The sequence below is a fragment of the Phyllostomus hastatus genome, unplaced genomic scaffold (assembly GCF_019186645.2).
Source record: "Phyllostomus hastatus isolate PE091 unplaced genomic scaffold, TTU_PhHast_1.1 phas_contig_58, whole genome shotgun sequence".
Taxonomy (NCBI): Eukaryota; Metazoa; Chordata; class Mammalia; order Chiroptera; family Phyllostomidae; genus Phyllostomus; species Phyllostomus hastatus.
Window position 1 is genome coordinate 45,340,481 of NW_025333916.1, and position 22,111 is coordinate 45,362,591.

Here is a 22,111-nt window from a genome sequence, read left to right on the forward strand (position 1 = left end):
GAGTCTATGGGATGAACCATCCATTTTATCACTAATCTAAGAAAAGCACAGCAGTTGGTAAAAAATAATCACAGAAGCTTTAAAAAGTTTAAGGTTTCAAATATAAATAAACTTGGCAAAAATAGAAAGTCAAGTTATTCACACAAAGAATCATTTACTTCTTATGGGAAAAAATTAAAAAGCATAAAAGTTATCCACAAAGTTAATGAATTAAAATAAGGAGAAAAAACACAAGACAATTACCTCAACACTGAAAAACTACCTCAATCACAGAAAAACTATGAAATAAAATGCAATATCCATATATTCTAAACAAAACAGAACAAAGCAAAAAAAAAAACACCAAAAATCTTAGCAAAGTAGGGATAAAAATGTGCCCCCTCAAAATGATTAAGAAAATTTTAAACAAACAGTGACAAATAAAACTACAACATACATGGTACTTAATGGTGAAAAATGAACAGGAGTAAAGGAACAGAGCTATAAGAAACCTAGGAATTCATCTAACAAAGCATATGCAAAACTTATATGCAGAACACTTTCCTGAATTTAAAGATCTAAAGAAGTTGAGCCAAATCATAAATCAAGTAGCCTGTCCAAATTAATGTGTACATTCAATGTAATCTGATACAAACCCAAAGAAAATTATTCACAGAAATTGAAAGCTGATGCTAAGATTTGTAAGCACAAAGATTATCCAGACTTGTATGAAGAGGCACAAAAAAGGATACTTACTTTACCCTCTATTGAGTCATATGCAGAATTAGAACTTAAGACGACATGCTAGTGTCAAAGGTCGAGACAAACAGACACGGAAAAGAACCAACTACAGATTCACTATACACAGAAATTTAATGTATAGTAAGAATGTTATTTCAGGTCGGTGGGGAAATTAGGATTGATGAAAAAATGGTTTTAGTAAAACGTGTCATCTATATCATCATCATCATTATAAAATGGCCATACTTACACTATACACAAAAATATAATTTAAATACTTATAAAGAATTAAATGACTAAGATAAAACTAGACATAATTTGGAAAACTGTAGCTTATAATATATTAAGATATGTGAAAACTTTCAAACCACAAAATGCACTAATCACAAAGGAAGCACTGATAAAATTGATTACATTCAAGTATGATATTTTTCAGTTCCTCCAAATATATCACAAAGAGGAGAAAATTCACAAAATGAGTAATGTGCCTGCTAACAAAGAATCGGTATCTACAATATATAACACAATGAATTATTAAATCAATATGAGAAAAGGAGCCAGCAGAATATAAAAATGGGTAATATTAATAGCATTTAACAGATTAGGTAAACTGCAAAGAAACACATGAAAAAAATTTCTACATGATTAGTAGTTTTAAAAATGCAAATTAATCTAAATAAGTTACCATTTAACACTGAACAGAGTGATACAATGTTAAGAAGTTTGACAAAGTTTTCTCAAATGCTGGATTGGATAGAGACCAATGGGAATGCTTATTAATTAAAGTAACCCAAATATAATTTGTACAGTTCACAATACTCATGCCCAGGATCCAGCAATTTCTTTGGCTTATACTATAGGGAAATTCTTGAACACATAGACTACCAGAACAAATAATGGAACAAACAACAACAGAAAAATACAAATGTCTGAAAAAGGGTATGGATAATTACAATAACTATGGTATATTTATACTATAGAGAAAATAACAAATAAAAATATGACCATGAAATAGATCAATTTTAGAAACAAAATGGCAATAAAAATATATTTTTCAGAAATGTCTCAGAAAACTGTATCCAAGCACAGTAAATTTTTTAAAGCTGCAAACAAATGCAAACTAAACAACATGTTAATGAGAATGATGTTCTTAAACACTATTTCTGAAGTATAACAATGTGTTAAAACATTGCTTTGAAAATCTTTGTCATACTGAATACTCAGTACTGTACTAAATATACAGCAAAGCTATAAAACATCTTAAAAGTAACATTTCTGTTATTAGCATCATTTATAATAATATTAGCATTAACTTGTTTGTTTACATATAATAAAAGATGCTTATACATTATATTAACATTTTTATATTATAAAGATAAATATTTTATGGAATTAAAATTAGCTACATGCTCGCTTAAGTATTTACCTCCGTATCCTGACATCTTATTATAAAGACAATGCATGACTACAGCTTTTCAATGGACTACTAGTGACCATTACTTGATCTTTATTGTAGGGGACCTGTTTGTTTCCGTCTGGCAAATGTGACTTAGCTCTGTATGGAAAACTTACAGAAGCAAAGTGGTGGGCAGGAGCCAGACCTTCAAACCGAGTTTTCCCATGGGAATCAGGCCTAGAAAATGCATACTGACTATTATGGCTTGCTCTTGCTAAAGCTCCATCACCCTGGTCTAAAACAACAAATGTGTATTGTCTATCTTCAAAGTAATTTCCAAAGCCTGTGTGAATTCTCCCAAGGACAGAGCTAATCAGCTCATTGCCATTCCCCTCTGCATGTTATTTTCATTTCCTTGATTGTACCTAAAATGTAGACAATAATATTCTGTGTAATAGATAATGAATCTTTCTCTGATGTCAGACCTGAGAAAAACAATAAAAGCCTGTCTAGGCAAGGGTTGGGGCATTATCCTCTGGAGGGAGTGGCCAAGGCATTCATAGACACTCTCCCCTTGAGAGAGTACCTGCTGTCCCCTTTTTCTCCACAGGATTGCTGTCGCCTGTGCATTTATTTTCTCTTTCAGCCACAATAGGTGGACTCTGCTGGCCAGAGTCTGCCACACTTTATTTCTAATGTTTTAAAACTAAAAGAGGATATTCAGTCTGAATTCCCATTTTGTAAATTAATAATTGATATTGACTGAGTTTAAATTATTATCTTGGCAAAGCCAAGATTATCATTAACTCTTCATCCTTTACTATTGCCACAATATAAATACATCTCTTCTGTTGTAACGATCATCCATGAATTTTTTCATCACTTTTTACATTGCGTTGGCCAAAAGTTTTATTTGGTTTTATTCCATAACATGGCTCTAGTAGCACTTAGTTGTCTTTAACTTGATTTGAAACGATTGTGTTAGACTGTATCATGACAGCTGTCATATCAGTGTACATTAAAAAAATCAATATTGGTCAATTTGTGTAGTCATTTTAACAATGAAGGCAGAAGAAAGTACGCAACATTTTCAGCATGGTATGCTTCATTGTTTCAAGAAAAATAAAAGTGCAACTGAAATGCAACAACAAAAAAGAGATTTGTAAAGTGTATGAAGAAGGTGCTCAAACATGTGAAAAGTGGTTTGCAAAGTTTTGTGCTGGAGATTTCTCATTGGATGTTGTGGCTCCATGGCCCAGTAAACCAGCTGAAGTTGATGATGATGAAATTGAGACATAAATTGAGAACAGTCAATGTTATACCAAGCAGGAGATAGTTGACATTCAAAAATCCAAACTGATAAAGTTATTGGGGAAAATGAAAAATGTGTCTTCTATGGAAAAAGCTAAATGAACTTTTTGGCCAACCCAATATTTCCAAACCAGGTATTTGCTCACCATTTAAAAGAAGTTGAAAGCCATCTGTTCTAAAAGTCTGAGGCAAGAACATTATAACATTGGTAATTGGAGCTGTAATTGTCCCCCTACGTAGTAAACAGTTCCCTGATCTTTTTCTGAGCAGGCAGGGTTAGAAGTAACCTTCATGTATCAGAAACAAACAAACAAACAAACAAACAAACATTTTGTAGAAGAGGATTCTGGAAAAACTACATCTTTAGGAAGGACTACAAAAAAACAACAAAGTCCTGACTATTTTCACCTACCACCTTCTCACTGCCCACCTGTCTTGCTCATGCTGTCCACTGGAACTGATCAGCCTTGCACCCAATCTATACATGGGCAACAAGAAAAGCATTCTTTCTAGATGGAGATGGTCTCTTCCCATGTTGAATCAGCCTTATTTTATAATTTTATTTGCCTTGTACAATTACAAACACACTATAGTTTTGTAGCCACTTGGGGCCTAACTGCATATATTCTAGTGTTTTCTGCTTATAAAGCTGAGTATATACATGTTTTGTGATGAAAACATTCACCTCTTTTAAGTATTTATCCAGAAAACTCAAAACATATATCCACACACATATTTATGTAGAAATATTTTCTGCAGCTGTACAGATAATAGCCCTAAGCAGAAAACAAGTAAAAGACTCATCAATAGGAAAATTAACAAATAAGTAATAATATATCTATAATGTAATATTAATTATAAACAAGGAACCACTGTTGCTAATAATATGAATAAATCTAAAAATTTTTGTTGTTCAAAAGCAGCCCAAATTATATTTACTGTCTGCCCCAAATCATGTTGCTTTGTAATTGCATTCATATGACATTCCAGAAGTGGCAAAAATGACAATATTGTTATCACTGAGGGTAAAGTGTAAGGGCATTGACAGTCAAGGAGAACCCTTCTGAGGCTATGAAAACATCCTCCACCTGGCTAGCGAGGTAATTACACAGGGAATGTGTATTTGTAAAACCCATTGAAATGTAACAAGATTTGTACATTTCAGTGCTTGTTGATATTATCCAATTAAAAAAAAAACCTTAATAGTCAAGGAGAATAAAACATATGTGCATCCTGGAGCGTATCCTATTCATTATTCGTAGCATATAGTTGATTGTGGCCATCAAGTAAGTAAATTTTACATGAAATAAATCATAGTTAAGAGAGTTAGTTTAATGAATGTATTTTAACAGTGGTTTGTTAAATTATTTTCTGAATATCTACATAGATGTTACAAGATTTTATCATTACATACAATAATTTATAAAAAATGTATTCCCAACTTTTTCATGTCTACAGTTTTCTAGTGGTATCCAAATTGTAGTTTTGTCTCTCAGTTTCTGAAGACACATTAAGTCATGACCAATATTAATTTAGCATATGTTGTAGCCATATTTATGATAATGAGAAGAGCTGACATTTACTATGTCACCATGTGACAGATACTGGGTTAAGACACTTAATTTAATCCTCATTGAAATTCTTAGCCCTGGCTGGTGTAGCTCAGTGGATTGAGCGCGGGCTGCGAACCAAAGTGTCGCAGGTTCGATTCCCAGCCAGGGCACATGCCTGGGTTGCAAGCTATAACCCCTAGCAACCGCACATTGATGTTTCTCTCTCTCTCTGTCTCCCTCCCTTCCCTCTCTAAAAATAAATAAATAAAATCTTAAAAAAAAAAATTCTTGTTAAAAATGAGAAATTATATGATTTTTTTGTTAAATAATTTTCCCATGCTGCTTATAATAAATAGAAAAAAAAATTTTGATGCAACCTAACTCCTGATTCAGTATCCTTAAATATTACACATCATTACCTACTAAAATAATGTAAGGACTTTACTGATAATAAAATAATAATTGAGACATAAATCAAAACCTTTATGTACATAGGATTAAAAGCAGAGAGGTATATATAATGAAGAAAGTACAAATGCTAAAACAGTCTATATTCATAAAAATAACCTAAAATATGTTCAGATTCATACACAAGAACTAAAGCAAAAACAAGATATTCTTTACCTTTACTCTTTGTTTGGCAGGAATATGTGTTTTAGCTTGGTTTGCTCATTGTGAATGTTGTGTTTTGTAAGCTTAATTTATTTGCAAGTGTTTTATCTCACTTGAAAGAGACTGCATTGGCATTACTTATGATTTTAAAAAGAACACTCTAGCAGTTCTCTGGGTAATAGGTTAAAGTAGGCTAGTGTTAAGTTTAAAAGACTATAAAAGAAGCTACAGCAGATACTCCAGTGGAGGTGACGGTTGTTTGGACAAGAATTGGAGCAGCGGAAATTGTATAAGATTTATGAAGGCCTTTGAAAGTACAGCTGACAGAGTTTCCTGAAAAAATTGATTGTGGAGCTTAAGAGACAAAATGGTGCTGAAGAGGATTCTGAGTGATTTACATGAGGAATCTGAAGACTACTGCCATCATCACTGAGATGGGTAAGATCTCTGGAGGAGCACATTTAGAGGAAATGTGGATTTTAAGGAAAATATTTGCTTGGCACATTCTGAGCTTGAGACCTTCAGGAGAAGATATTAGGGTAGCTAATGTGAAATTTGAGGGAAAAGTCACCAACTTCTGTAGGTTTAAGTTTGAGCGCTATCTATGTATAAATGTTATAGAAATACATTAGCCTTAATGAGATTACTTAGACAAATCCTCCAGGCAGGTCTAGGGTCTGAAAATTAGAATGCTTCACAATTCAGTGAGTGGAGAGAGAGAGACTTATGAACCAGCACACTGAGGAACTGGTGAGGGATGAAGAGAATCTAGCGAATATTGCGTCATTAAGCCACTGAAAGAACCTATTTCTTGAAGGAATTGTCAATTTTGCCAAATGGTGCTGCTTTGTTGAACAAATGGTGGAATGAAAGTTATACTTTAGATTTTGCAATGTAGAAAACAAAAGCAATTTTGGGGAAGCAGTGAAAACGAGTGTTTTTGGAGTGGACTTGAAAGAGCATGGTGCATGAGAGCACAGACTGGGAATCCATCAGGCGCTCTGTGACAGCATGTGGGTTGAAAAGGAGCTGCATAGGTTCACATGAAGGCCTCGCAGAGCCGAGAAAGCTCAACTGCCTAGTGACACAGCTGCCCTAATGTAGCACAATGCGTTACACAAATGCGGTAACACTGTGTTCCAACTGCCTACATGCAGGGCTGTCCAACCTGCGGCCCAGGATGGCTGTGAATGCGGCCCAACACAAAATCGTAAATATACCTAAAACATTACGAGATTTTTTGAGTGTGTGATTATGTGTTGAAACGTATTTCATGTGTGGACCAATACAGCTTTTCTTCCAAGGTGGTGCAGAGAGGCCAAAAGTTTGCACACCCCTGGATAGGACTGAGTACACGAAAATGGCATACACATCTGCAGCCCAGGGGCCATATTGGAATGGGGTTTCACCCAAAAGTATGTCTATTTGGCTTAAAATATTTTTATTTATTTATTTTCTCGGGTAAGTTTTAAGAAACAGCAGACTTTAGAAAAGACCTGAAAACCAAGTAGTAAATGTTACCTTTTGTAAAAGAACAATTTACATTTGCAAGGAAAATCTCCAGTTGTAAGAGTGTCCCCCTGGCTATGGGTGGGGACAGGTTGGGGACTTATCTCTAAGAACTCTTAGAAAAGCCGGAGACCAGTAGGCAAATCTGCACAACATCATCACTCTCCTGTACTGTGCTGGGGTAACCTCCCAAAACTGACTTCCCTACCCCCAACATCTTTTGTCTTCAGATGGAAATGATACTTAAGGTGGCTCAGCCAGTTAGGTGAGTTACTCAGTTTTCCTGGGTCTCTTCCATGTATGCAGGAAGTATACATGTTATTAAACACGTTTGTTTTTCTCCTGTTAATATTTTATTACAGGAATGTCACAGCCAAGCATCTAGGAGTGTAGAGAAAAAAAATGTATTTTTCCTCCCCTGGAGAGCAATGGGCCATACTGTGTAGCCTGGGTATATAGCAGGCTATACTATCCAGGTCTGTGTAAGTGCTGTCTGTAATGTTCACACAAAGAAAAAAAATTGCTAAGGATGAATTTCACAGAATGTATCCCCGTCATTGAGCTGTGCATGACTCTGTAAGCAACTTCCGTGAGGGGTGTTTGGAAAAGGATATACAATAATAGAATTGGATTAAGAGGGAAACACTCGATCAAGGTAGGTTTTCAGTTCTTGATTTTGAGAGTTAATTTTATTTTCAGGCAGGGATGAAAGCCTGTTTATAAGGACTGAAAATTATGTGTCAGAGCAGAGAAAATGAAGATGCAGGAAAGAGGTCGATGTGTCTGAGTGAGCAACAGAAGACAGGACTCAGGGCACCCAGGAGAGGCTGTCAGAAAGGTGGAGTGGAGAACTTACTCACAGCAACCTGAGGGAAGGGGGGTTTGTGCAGACTGCAGCCTGCGGTGTTAATTATATTCGTAGACCTGGAGGGCAGAAAACTGTGGAAACACTTTGCTGATTTTTCTTATTTTTTAACTCATTAGAGAAGCAAGGGTATTTGCTTCATGTAAGGGCATTAGGACAGGTATTAAACATTTGAGGACAGAGGGAAACTATAAAATAAATATCTAGCAGTGTTGTATATAATTGTTTCAGGTATTCAAGGTTTTTCTTTTTTGACTAAACACATTTATTCTAACTCTTTCAGAATTTTTTTACTCATATGGGCATACTGTGATAAGGAAGGCCTCAAATATATCAACACATTGTGTAAATAACTAAATAACAACAAAAATAGAATGTATAGGTATTGTAATTGTCTCACCAAATTTCTCTCATGAGGAGAACCCAGAGAGTTTGAATGTAATCGAGGGCAAGTGAGGACAAAATATGCGCCCTGATGCTCTCGAGCCAATGTGGATAAACACACACATTTTGCAGTAATAATTGATCAAAGTATAGGCACACTTTATGTATTACAATTTTTAAAGATAGTAAATAAAAATGTAAAAATGACCTAATAGGAACAACCATTTTAGTGATTATTCAAAGTGACAATTTATCTCACCTTGGCTATGAATGAGTCTATCCCAGTTTAAGGTGGCATTCCTCTTGTTACTAATATTATAAGTTAACATAGTACTTGTTGTTTATTACTATAGCATAGCAACACTAAAACAGAGGATAAGTTCAAAAGAAATACAAAAAGGAAAAATCCCAGAAAAATGGAGATAGAGACCAGATCAAAGTAAGCCTCAATCCTGACTTATGTTTGAATTGTACAGGTACATGGGCCAATAAGCTTATTTTACCTTAGAAGAAATTGAATTATTTTTGGATATTTCCTAGTAATTTCTTATATAAAATTACTAAAACATGGACACATGTGAATAAATATGTCAGAAAATTATTTTATTACTTTTGATCATGCTTAAAACAGTATCAATTTCTTTGTGTGCTAAGGAAAATGTGTCAATGAGGCTGCTTTGTCTGCTAAGGGAAATTGCTTAATATGAACAAATTTGTGGAAGACAAATTTCATGTAATGAAATAAGCATGCTGGCAATGGCAAAGTATGGTATAGAAGCTGAAGGAACTTCTAACCACCTACTCTTCAAGAACAAAGCCCTGGCTGGCATAGCTCAGTGGACTGAATGTGGGCTGAGAACCAAAGTGTCGCAGGTTCGATTCCCAGTCAGGGTACATGCCTGGGTTGCAGGCCATGACCCCTAGCAACCGCACATTGATGTTTTTTTTTCTCTCTCTATCTCCCTCCCTTCCCTCTCTAAAAATAAATAAATAAAATAAAAAAAGAACAGAGTTTTGTGTTGTTAGATGCAGCTGCTGACAAAAATTAATCTCAGTTTACAAGGCAACAAGGAATGAGTTCATGGAATCTAAATTTAATTTCCATCACCTGAAACTAATATTTGGACTAAATTTGAAATTTGTGTATCCTCATCTTGGACCATGTTTGCCTGAAAATTGAAAGACACACCTAAGCAAGATTTAATTAACAAGGAGCATGAAACACTGGTGTCTGGACTGAGTGATGTATGCAATCAGAATAAAGTAGGAATGACACAGAACTGAGGCAAATGTTCACATAAATGCAACAATATGCAGTTGTTATTGTTTAATTTGTGAGCTCTGGTGGCAGTAGACTCTTTCAGATTCACCAAATGAATGAATAATGTGTCATCTCAAGACTTTGGCTCCTTTGGAAGCACAACTGTCATGTAAGCAATGAACAGTATAGTCACCATGTGGTGTATTGATCAGGTGGAATTCAATTCTTGCATTCAATGTACAGAAAAGTAAGAAATAGGACATCTTAAGGAAATGAGAAATATATACCTGAGTGACCACTGAATTGTATAGAGTGTGATAAATTGGTTGGTCAGTTAAGGTGGAGAAATGAGGGGCAAGGAATATTCATGTATGTAACAAAATTTTCTTAACTAAGTTTTATACAGGAACATAGCTAAATATTTGAGAATTCTAGGATTAACCAATGATAAAACAGACCTGATTCCTACACTTGAGATGTTCAAAATCTAGTAGAGAGAGAAAATACTACCATAAAATGTAACAGGTAGTATATGTTAAGACTAGTAAGTGATAATAAGATATTTAAGGCCTGAATGAAGTTGGAGCATAGAAAGAAAGAAGCACTAAGATTTGGCCGAGAGTTTGAGGAAGATTTCACAGATGTTGAGAGATTTAAAATAGTTATTAAAAGTACAGAGCTACTTGTAAAGCCAAACAAAATAAGTAGAGGGCATTGAGAGAGTAAAGGATTACAAAATTATTGAAACAGCCCGGCCTTTTCTAGAATCCATGACTGAAATACATGTGGATGCCAGGACGCAGCAATTATACTCCTTGATACAAAGGATCCTGAACCTTCTTTTACACAAAAACCCACACATGAAGGTTTATGGCAGCTTTATTTATCAATGCTGAAATTTGGAAACTATCAAGATGTCCTTCAGTGGGGAAATTAATATACTGTGGTACATCCAGACAAAGGAATATTATCGAGTGCTAAAAACAGTTGGGTTATCCAGCCATGAAAATACATGGAGAAAACTTAAATGTATGTAACTGAGTGAAAAAAAAATCAATTTGAATAATCCATATACTCTATGTTTCCCACTATATGATTTTCTGGAGGAGGCAAAATTATGGAACCAATAAAAAGATCAGTGGTTACCAGGGTCAGAGTGGAGAGACATAAAAACACAGAGCACAGAAGATTTTTGGTGCAGAGAAAAATACCCTGTATGGTACTCTAAAGATGAATACATGCCATTATACATTTCTTCAAACTCATAAAACACCAAGAGTTAACACAAAGTTAAACAATAGACTTCAGGTGATCGTGATGTGTTCATGTAGGTTTATTGGTTATAACAGGTATGTCTCCTGGTGGGGTTTGTTGATAGTGGAGAGTGCTAAGCATGTGCAGGGCAGAGGGTATATGGCCAATCTCTGTACCTTCTTCTCAGTTTTGCTGTGAACCTAAAACTGTTCTACCACATAATGCTTTTTAAAAATTTGCCCTGAAAAAAATATTAAATGCATTTCCAAAAAAAGATATACTAGAAAATACTCTGATAACGTGGCTGATGTTGAGTTAAAACTTTCAAACAATCATATACAGAAGAACCTCCAGCAGTCTTTAACAGGCACTCAGGCTAAGCAATCAGTTCAGGAAAGTGCAGTTTTCTAAACATAGTCTTACAACATGGCTATAAAATCTTAACTACTGCTCATTCTCTATACTTGTCTATGATTGGGATTAATTTACATTTTATTATTGCTCGTTGAGGTGTCTCTAAGGTTTTTTATTACCATGCATAAAATTCAGGATGTTACAGTTTACTGTACTCTTTTACTTAGATAGATATGTATTAACACATTTCCCATTTGAAGTACTAGCAAATAGTATTAAAAAAACTTAGTAAGTATATATTTGTGACACTACTCTAGTAAACACGGGCATTTCCTTTGGTAAAGATTGTACATAATTTTTATGATGTCCTTGAACTCATGTATAGTCAGTCATAAAATAGTTTCTACTTGATACAAATATTATTTGAGCTGAGGTGAAATTTAGAGCAATCTCATGCACAGTTTCTGAACAAAATACCTCTGGAGTTAGAATTCAAGTTATTTTAAAATAAGCTCCTATTGTGCCTGACAAACAATCCTCTTCAAGGACACTCCTCTTCCATATTCTGTACATGGAGCCTCTTCAAAAACAACTGCACAATCTTTTTCTAAATTTATTTTTGTAATGTCATTGGAGGACATGCTTATTGATTTTAGAGAGAGGAGAAGGGAGGGAGAAAGGGAGTGAGAGAAACATCTATTGAGAGAGAAACACGGATCAGTTGCCTCCTGCACATGTCCCAACAGGGAACAGAACTGGCAGCCTTTCGCCATGCAGGACACAGCCCAACCAACTGAGACACAATGCCCAGGGCTTCCCAAGAGAATTTAATGTGTGTCTGCACAAAAACATCCACATTCATGGTCATAGCATCTTTTTTCATATTAGGCAAAAAATGGGAAAAACACAAATGTCTATTCAAGTTATGAATGGATAAATAAAATGTGGTATATCTATACAATGAAATATTTTTTAGCAAAAAGAAAAATGAATTAATGATGCATGCTGTGACATGGATAAACTTTGAAAAACATTATGCTAAATGAAATAAGCCAATCACAAAGGACCACACATTATATGCTTTTTTTTAATATGAAATGCCAATAATAAGTAAATGTGTTGCTACAGACTAATTGTTTATGTCCTCTCAAAATTCATATGTTGAGATCTACCCCCCACTTGATAATATTAGGAGGCAGGGACTTTGGGAGATGATGAAGGAATAAGGGAGGAAGCCTTGTGAATGGAATTAGTGCTCTTATTGTTGAGACCCCAGAGAACTGGAGTCTCAACAATAAGACACCCATAGAAGGGTGTCTTCATGCCCTGTGAAGACACCCATAGAAGGCAGGCACGGATGAAACAGGAAGCAGTCCCTCAAACAGATGCCAAATGTACCAGAATCTTGATCTTGGCCTTCCTAGCCTCCAGAACTGTGAGAAATAAGTGGTTGTCATTCAAAGCACCCAGCTAATGTTATGCAGCCTGAACAGACTAAAACATCTACAGTAGTGATTTTCAACTGGTGTGCTGCAAGATTTTTTAAAAGACGGAATACCTGACTATTTAGTCAGGGACACTGACCTCTTTTCATTTAGATTGTCAAATAAAAAAAAAAGTGGCAACAGCCGACATAGCAATAGCCATGCATTTTGAAAGAATCAAAATTATACCTTTTTTTGTTAGATTGGCAAAATATATAACATATATTTTTGGTGTGTCATAAAATTTTAGTAATTAGTTTATATGTGCTGTGAGATGGAAAAGGTTGAAAATGGCCAGTCTAGAGAAAATCGCTGATCTAGATTAGTGACCTCCTGGGATGGGCATGTGCAGGGGCAACCGTCTGAGGGCCAAAGAAAGAGAGAGCATCATTTCATGTTACATAGCACTTTCTTCCACCGTGAGTGTGCTTAACTTCCAATATACATGTAGTTCTTTCACGAGTACCTAGAGATCTTTTCTAAATGTATGCATACTGTCTGTAAACGATTCTATGTTTAGGGTAATATAGACTTTGGTTTATTGCTTAACATGTAAAGAAAAACTTCATTGTTATGACAATAGATCAATTTTCTTTGTTTTATTCTAATTTTACTTGACCACAGTTGTATACCACTCTTTAAACTCACAGGCAATTATTGATATTTATGTTTTTTTTCCTGAACTTAGGTGTTTACCACAGTGCATTATTTGGGGGGAAAGAGCATGAATCTCCGTCAGCAACAACTCATGAACTTGCCTAAAGAGGTGTTAGATTTGCCTGTGGGAATTCCAAGAGTAATTCTTTTACTGTAAGTTTTCTTAATGTTAATCACAGCTTGAGGAGGGGTATTGCATTGAGAAAATTATTCAAGAAGAAGGATAAATTTTCATTTATTTTCCCTCTAAACTGACATGTGTGCAGTACCATTTTTGTAGCCCCTTGGTGACTTCATGCTAAGTGGGGCACGAGTTCCTGACGGAGGAAGTGCCACCATTAGGAGAACCAGATACTTGGACTCAGGCATGAGGACTAAGTGTCCATGACGCCCATTTTTTACCCTGATGCCAGTATTAAAGTAAGGGGAAAGGTCAACGATTTATTCATTGTATCCGACAATGAGTAAAATTGTATTTAATAAATTCTGTGCACTCTCTTAGATCCTACCATGAAAAGTAAAACTGGTAAGATACCTGCTTATGAGAACATCTCAGTATAAATCTTGTCGTATAAAAAGTGACATATTTTCCTATAATACATAAAGTCAGGTCATTTACCATTTTCTGAAGCAGCCACTGTGATATTGTACCATGGAGTTTCTTCTCTATCAAGAACCTTTGTAGTCTTAATAGACCCAGTATTGGCATCAATGTTGAAAAATCTGTCATCTTCATCATTGTAGTCGATGAAATATCTAGGTAAGAAAATAAAGAAATCTTTTTAAATTTGATGTTATACTAAAAATATAACACTTAAGCAAAGGAAGTATCAAATTAAACATATTTGAATATTTAAATGTATATATTTCATTTTTATATTTGGTCCTTAAGATTTGACTGGAAACTTTGTATTTCCATAGAACTGACATCATTTTTTATTTCAGTTTGTGCTTAATCTTATGCCTAGTTTAATTATTTATTTAAAAAATACCTACCAAATTCCATAAATAGTACACAGTAAAAATACAGTAATTAATAAGAGAGAAATAAAACAATGATGTCTGGGAAATCTATAGTACAATGAAAGAAAAAAATCAATGTATAATGAAATTTCTTGTGGCTACATGGTCAAACATTTTAGGATAGAAGGTGATGTCAGAGATTAATTTATATTAGAATTTCATTATAGCTCAGGTTTAAAAATAAATATAAAATGAACAAAGTATTTCAATTAATTACCATTGTGATGTTGGGAACCGCCCTGACTGGTATCAGAAGTTGAAACCCCCACCTAGGCTAAGGCTAAGGGAATACCCTTGGAAATGTAAGCCAGCAAGGAGACAAAAGCTTATCTTCCTGGCAGGAATGCTGCTTCTGCTGCTTTATTCATAACTGAACCCCAAAAAGCTTGGTCGGTTAGCCGAAGACGGGTAAGATTCCCCACGGGGGAATGACCTAAGCCAGGCACGATCACTTTTGGGAGGCCCCCCCCCCAAAAGAAGGACTTGGGGGGCTGCAGCAAAAGGGGGTGATGGACCCTCGCTCCTCGGCTTTGACATAGTCTGAATTCTCAGCGTCTGGGAAAAAGACTCCTTGTCTCCCAGTTGCCTTAGATCCCTTGCTCCACCAAAGCCTGAAACAATGACAGGGTGGTGCAGCTCTGTACTGAGAAGTGCGGATTCCCCGGGGGTGATCAGGCCTAAGAAAGAACATGTAAATTACTGTGAAACCTTCTTTGTTTAGAATGCTCTCAGTTGAATGAGAAGGGTCTTAGGAGGAAGTTATTTTGTTCCTCAGTCTTACTGCTCTTTGACCCCCGACTCAGTAGACCGGCAGAGTTCTTTGTTTTCTATGGTTCCTTACTTCCCCCTAATGAGTACTGTACTTTACCTGAATTATTATGCAAAATGAGCCCAATAAAAGCAGGTATGGATGGTAAATCGGCACGCTCCCTACTAGGGGGGGTGGCCATTTCATCCCTACTTCCCCACAGAAACTAGTTTGTCTCTGTGCATGTGTGTTTTTTCTCGCATGTTTATCGTCGAGCCATCCACAGCGTTCCGTGGTCACTGCTGGCTGGTGACCCACGCAACATTGTATGTCCATCTCCTAGCAACCTTTTTTAGCCAAAGATTGGGAAATGAATTAAATGGGAGGTTAGGCTGCATTACTGGCCACACATTTGTCCTCTCTGATTCATGTAATTTGGCAGGTTTCTCACACTAGGAGTGGCCTCCAGCTTACTTTGGCAATAGAATGATTTGGAAGCAAAGGTGTTGATACCATATTTGCATTTAGATTTCATGAGACTATGTATGTTTCCTCTTATGCTCTGCCACCACCATAAGAAGCACACATTTATCTATTAGTCCCAGAAGGGAGATGAGAGACACATGGCCAGAGCTGTCCCAGTTCGGGATCCTAGCACAGGGTAGAAGTGCTGAGTAAATCAGCGGATGCACAATTGAATGCACTAGAGATACACAGAGCCAGCAAACAAAAGCCAGCCGAGTACAGCTATCCTCAGCTGAGCTAACTAACAGGTGCATACATTTTGGAGAATATATATATTCTCCAAATATATATATATATATATTTGTATATTTGGAGAATATATATATATATATATATATAAACACATAATGTTTTTAACCCCTGAGTTTTGTTATTTTTATATTATTCAATAATAGTTAATTAATATAAACACAAATAAATAATATAGTAAACAATCAGATGTTCTAGAAATGTTTCAAACCATTTCTGGGACTGTTTAAGGACAAAAGACTTCTTTCTTTTAATCTCTAATACTTCCTTTTTCGTCAGTCTCACCTTAAGTAACATTTAGTCTAGACCTGAAAAAAAAGTCAACTATTATGTGAAAAGTGCCAAGGGAAGAAAATTTGAATATAGAAAACCCAAGTGCAAAGATCCATCTTAAAGAAAAAGCCCAATTTGCTTTAATAACACATGTATGTTAGCCCTGGCTGGTGTAGCTCAGTGGATTGAGCGCGGGCTGGGAACCAAAGTGTCCCAGGTTCGATTCCCAGCCAGGGTACATTCCTGGGTTGCAGGCCATAACCCCCAGCAACCGCACATTGATGTTTCTCTCTCTCTCTCTATCTCCCTCCCTTCCCTCTCTAAAAATAAATAAATAAAATATTAAAAAAACCCACATGTATGTTTCAGTGTATCTAGAAGAGGGAATGAGGCTGATGGATGGACGATAGTACAAGAAAGCTTGTAGCATATGGTGAGGAGTTTTTCCTTTTTAAAAAAGGCAATGGGAACAATTTTAAACAAATAAAATTATAATCTGTCTATGTTCTGAAAATAATCACAATGACAACTTCTATTTTTTGTATTGTCAAAAAGTCAAAAACAATTCCAAAAAGAAATTATACCTTTTTGGACAAAGGTGGGAAAAATAAGGAAATGGAAACAAATGCACAAAATAAGGCTACACATCAGCTATATCCCATAGAACTTCTTGTTGAAATGACAGTGGTAAAGAGTAGAAATTACAAATAACTCAGTCTGTGTGTGTTTCGTCTACTATGTATTAATAAGTCCATTTACTGAGCTGGATAAAGAGGCAGGAAAAAAATCTTTTTGGGAGAAAAATAATTTGGGAGAATCATTTTGACACATTATGCCTTAGATATCAATTAGATAAGCATGTGCAATAAAAAGCAGATAATTAGATTTGAGTGTGAATTCCAAATGTGCTTTCTGAATAGAAAATATATATTTGAGATATATGAGCATAAATTTAAGGTAATGTGGCTTGTGTAGTCCCATTTGGGAGACAACTGTAAGAAGAAAGGGGTAGAAGAGTTGAACACTACAGAACCTAAACTTCTGAGTCTAAAATGCTCATAAACAGAGAGAGCAGCTTAAGGAGGAGAAGAACTGGAAGAGTGAAGGGCAGAGAGGACAAGAAAGAAGTGAGGTAAGTGGGCAGCTGCGGTGAACTGTGTTGAGTGAGGTTAGTAAGGGATGGGCATGACTGGTTAGTTTGAGAAGAAAATTCTGATAAAACATGAAAGGATGGGAGTTTTCATACAGTGAATTCAAGAGTATGTTGAATGTGAACACATGATGCCAATGAGCCACGGCACTTGGGTGGACATCGTTATCTGAGATAGAGACTAGAAAAATGATGCCTTATGTTATCAGAGAAGTGAGTTCAGTCAAATGTTTTTTTTTCCTGCTAAAGAACATATCAAAAACTAACCTTTTTGAGGGAAATGATCATTTTGAAAGAATAAAATATCCAAAAAGATGAGTAGAATTGGGTTCCAGAAGACAAATACAAGGATTTTCATTGAAAGTAATGGAGATACTTCTTCCATTTTAGCACAGGGGAGATCTCAGAAGTTGGGTAAACATATTGAAAAGGTAATTGTGGTATTGGCAATACCACAAAATTCATCTTACTTCTTGGAACAGAGTATAATTGAAATACAATCCCATGTCTCTCATAGCCATAATGTGTTAACAAGATACATGGAACAGATTGCTAAGGTGTGAAACCTTGTAACAACCTGGCAGAAGATATAAAAATTACCAGGCAGATTGAGACTACAGAGCATTCCACTAAAATCTAGGAGCTCATTTAGTGAAAAGAACACATAGAAATAAACAGAATACATCACTTGTATCTGTGTGATCCAAACAAGAAATTGACTGTTGTGCATTGATTGTCCTATAGCAACTTCGTGTTAATTGAAGTAAGTTCAGTTTTTCTTCCATTGAAAAAGCAATGGGAACAAGAATTTTAAGTATAGAGCAAATTTGTTTCAGAGAAGAAACAACAGATTCAGACACTCCAGAATACTGGCAAAGAGAAGTGCTACTGGGCTTCCCCAAACCTTAAGCCAAGGCACACTGACACTCATTTGCTTTCTTGGACTTGAGTTCATATCACAAAAAATCTTTCTCCTAAAACCTCTAACACAGAGGCCCAAAGCTAAACTAATGAGCTAAACTGCTTCAGATGTGTGAGAAATTTGGTTAAATAAAAGAGGATAGCATCCTTTAAAATGTAATCCATTGGCAATCTGGTTATTACACAAGGTTGTGAAAAAGTAGGTTAGTAATAATAAAAAATAACACATAATAAATAAATAATAGCATAAGAATAAATTCTGTGTTTAGTGTGCTCACAAATGTAAACCTACTTTTGTGCCCTCTTTTATTATCTAAAGCTAGGTACTGTTAACCTGTCTTCCAGAAACTTTCCATGTGGGGGTACTTTAGAGGACAGCAGTTTCTGCATCTGAAAGTTGGACCTGAAATGGAAACTTACTGTTCAACCTTAAAGTTTTCTGCAATGACTATTAGCAAAACTCAGATTGTTTCTATCAACACACCCCTATGAAATGTGCCAGAACATGCCTCGTTTTAGAAATCTGATCACTTCAGAACTGTCAGTCTGAGAGAAAATGGGTATTTCTTCTCTTTGTAAGCTGAATTAAGAATATCAAAATGCATAGTTCTTTTTTTTTATCAGAGTAATCCCTTTTAGACATTTTACATGAAGCTTTCTAATGTAAATGATGGTATTAGTGGTTCAATGCTTTTAGAATAAACATTTTATTTGAATTTGAAAATAAAACCTATGTTTAAATATTTTAAAAACAGTAAGTATAATGCTAGGCATGTCTCCTCAAACTCATGTTATTTAATTCTTAATTTTCTTTGCAACCTAACACCACTGAAAAATCTACAACATAAGGGCTGGATATCAGCTATGTTTGGATCCAGAGTCTTATTCATGGAGTTGCAACTAAATTTCAGCTCAAGGAGAACTAAATAGTTCTGCTTAACTACTCTTGGATTTGTGCCTAGCAATAGAAATAAAAACTCAGAAAAAGGTAAAACAGAAATGGTAGAAAAAAAGAAACAATTCAAAATGTATTCAGGGGTTAAATGTAGAAAAATCTAATGCCCACTTTAAAATTGAGTGACAAAGCTCCATTAAGCTGTTTATCAAATAATAAAAAATGGATAACAATATTCTCAGTAGGTAACTTCCAAGTAATTTTCATAACATCTATTTATTTCTCTTTACAAACCTTCCAAAAGTAAATACATCTTAATAATTTATGAGTTGATATTTATATACATGTCATTTGTGTTGTAAATTACATACAAATTTGATATTTTGCAAATATAATGTCTAGTAATCTCTTGCCTAGGTGATATAGGATCTAAATTTAGATTAATGGTAAAATGTGAAAGATTAGAGTTTTGAGAAATTTTTATATTCTAGTCATAGCTTTCAAAAATAAGCCAGTATAAATCAAAGCTAGAGTATATACAAGTGGATAAGATGTTTAAAGATATTCTTCAAATTCTACTTTCCTCCTTAATACAGACCATATGGGGCAATGTATGAAACTGGGAGGGAGTGTGCGTGTGCATGCGCACACACACACACACACACACACACACACACACACATCAGTGAGTGAGTTATTTACAAAAGCTCATATTACAGAGCACTTACAATGGACTGCATAGCACTTTAAGTGTTTTCTAAATATTACTTCATTATGTACTCAAAACAACTGTGTGAAGTTCTTACTATTTATAGCCCATTTAACAGAGGAGAAAACTGAGACAGAGGGATGGAGAAGGTTATCCAACATCAAGGAGCTCATAGTGTAAAAAATTAAAATATGATCTAGGCTTATTATATAATATTTATAAGCTTTTTTTAAAAAGTAGATAATATTTGAGGGTTTGTATATTCATTCAAGGAATATTTATTTTGAGGGAGTACAAAGAAGGAAAAATATTGAAAAGAGAAGAAACATCAAAACCTGAGAATTATTTAGATATAGATTTAGTTAGGGAAACAAGTAAGCAAAATAAGAAAGTATTTGTAAGCTGATATGATCGATGGTCAGAAAATAACTATGTTCATATTAATTCAATGAAAAAAGTGAAAAGGAAATGCATTATATTGAAGTAAGTTAAAAGGTTAATATTCAAATTGGAATATATGGGTCAACAAATAGAAAAAGAAGTTATGACAACCGCAAACAGTTGCTCTTAGTCGTGATTAACTTTACTCAAGTATTTTCTTCAAGAGAAGCTACTTTAAACAAATTATCCAGTTCATCACTTAGCACTCAATTTCTCTTTGATTATACAGGCATGGACTCAAGAAAATTAATAGCCATGTCAAAGTGCATTGAAAAAGTAATTTTTCATTTTAATAACAAAATGTCAGTCCTCAAAAACTCTCATTACTTTGATTATAGTTTGTCCACTACACCATAAGAAATTAATTGAAAACTTATGCAATGAAAACCTATGTTTACAGTGACTTACTTGGAAAAACATCAGTTGGCTTCAAGTACGGGAGATTTCTCAGTTATCACACCTAGACACTTGCAGACACAGAACGTGAGCGGTGAAGCAGATTTACCCGAGAGTTCACCTCCCAAACAGCTGTTTTTGTAAGTCTGACTGATTTTGACGAATAGATGGGATCAAGTTTAATCAATATACACCCTGGGGGATACTTGAGCAGTTTGGCCTTATCTCTAACAGCAAAAACAAAAAATCATACCTGCAGTATAACTCAGTCTCACTAAAAATTTAAGGTTCTCTTCATTAATTTTTGAGATATAATTTTTCCCACAAGTCATTCATCTGGAATATAATTTTTCAAAAAAAAAGTAACATAAGGATCTTGTCACTTGATAAATAGTGTAGAGTGCTTCATACTATGGGCAGCGCACAGAGGATATAGATATTTTGGAAAGCTTTTTTGATTTTCTGAGCAAAAATGGTCCAATGTAGTAACAAGAGGATCTAATAGAAGTACAACCCCTGCACAGGGAATGATGTTTCCTCCTCTTTAATTATTCCCCCAAGTTACTATAATATCATATATTCTAATAATCCTGAGCTCTAGAAATGCTATGAAACCATTTAAAGCATTTTTTATTTCTTTGAATTATTTACATGAAAGCCATCAAGATGTTTTAGTCTCCAGTCAGTAGATTGATAGAGTGCTGCTAAACAGGCTATTCATTCTAGGGTTCACTGAGCAAATTACACCAGCTTGTCCAGAAAATAAGTTCTCTTTCTGGGGTCAGGACTGAAATTCGGGGAGGTTACCACTATGTGCTAAGCTGTTAGATAAATTTGAGTCAAAAAATGGGGAAAAATTAGAGGTTTTCTGTATCTTTATTAAAACCTAGAAAGTGACCATAGTCTTATCCAGTCTCTATAATTAGTAGCTGCGTGACCTGCAGTCATTTGGCCCTCAGATTTTAGATGTCTCCATCTATGTGAAAACAGGGTTGTCTCAGTCATGTTTAGGTTTCTTTGCATTCTCAAACGTCATGTACCCATGACAGAAGTACAGTTCTTAGTCAATGTAAATATACCAACTTGGCTGTATGGGATGTGATACAATAATAAAACACAAGTTACAGACAAAGACTTCTGGTTTTAAGTAGGAGCCTGCTTTCTCCCTGTCTTTACTTGATTAGTATTAAACATCCCTAATGAGTTGGCTCCTTTGTATCAGAAGACTATGAAAGTTTTGATCAGGGTATATCAGAATTTAGGCTTGCTATTTTAAGTGTCCAATTAAGCTACACCTCATGTTCAGTAAGATAAAATTTTATAAGCAAATTTGATCTGTAGAATAAAAACCATATCAAATGGCATCTTCAACATGAATATATTTTGATACAGTTTCTGGTTATATTGTTTTCTAAAGTTTA

General features: G+C 35.0%; 1 protein-coding gene across 7 annotated transcripts in view; it reads right to left on the reverse strand.

Moving 5' to 3' along the window:
- CDH18 (cadherin 18) overlaps window positions 1–22,111 on the reverse strand; it is an 811,828-nt gene that overhangs the window by 40,204 nt on the left and 749,513 nt on the right. For all 7 annotated transcript variants that reach the window (XM_045847887.1, XM_045847888.1, XM_045847889.1 and 4 more), the window contains one exon: window positions 13,980–14,116. In XM_045847887.1, coding sequence (XP_045703843.1) covers window positions 13,980–14,116 — 137 coding nt within the window. The remainder of the gene's footprint in view (window positions 1–13,979; window positions 14,117–22,111) is intronic.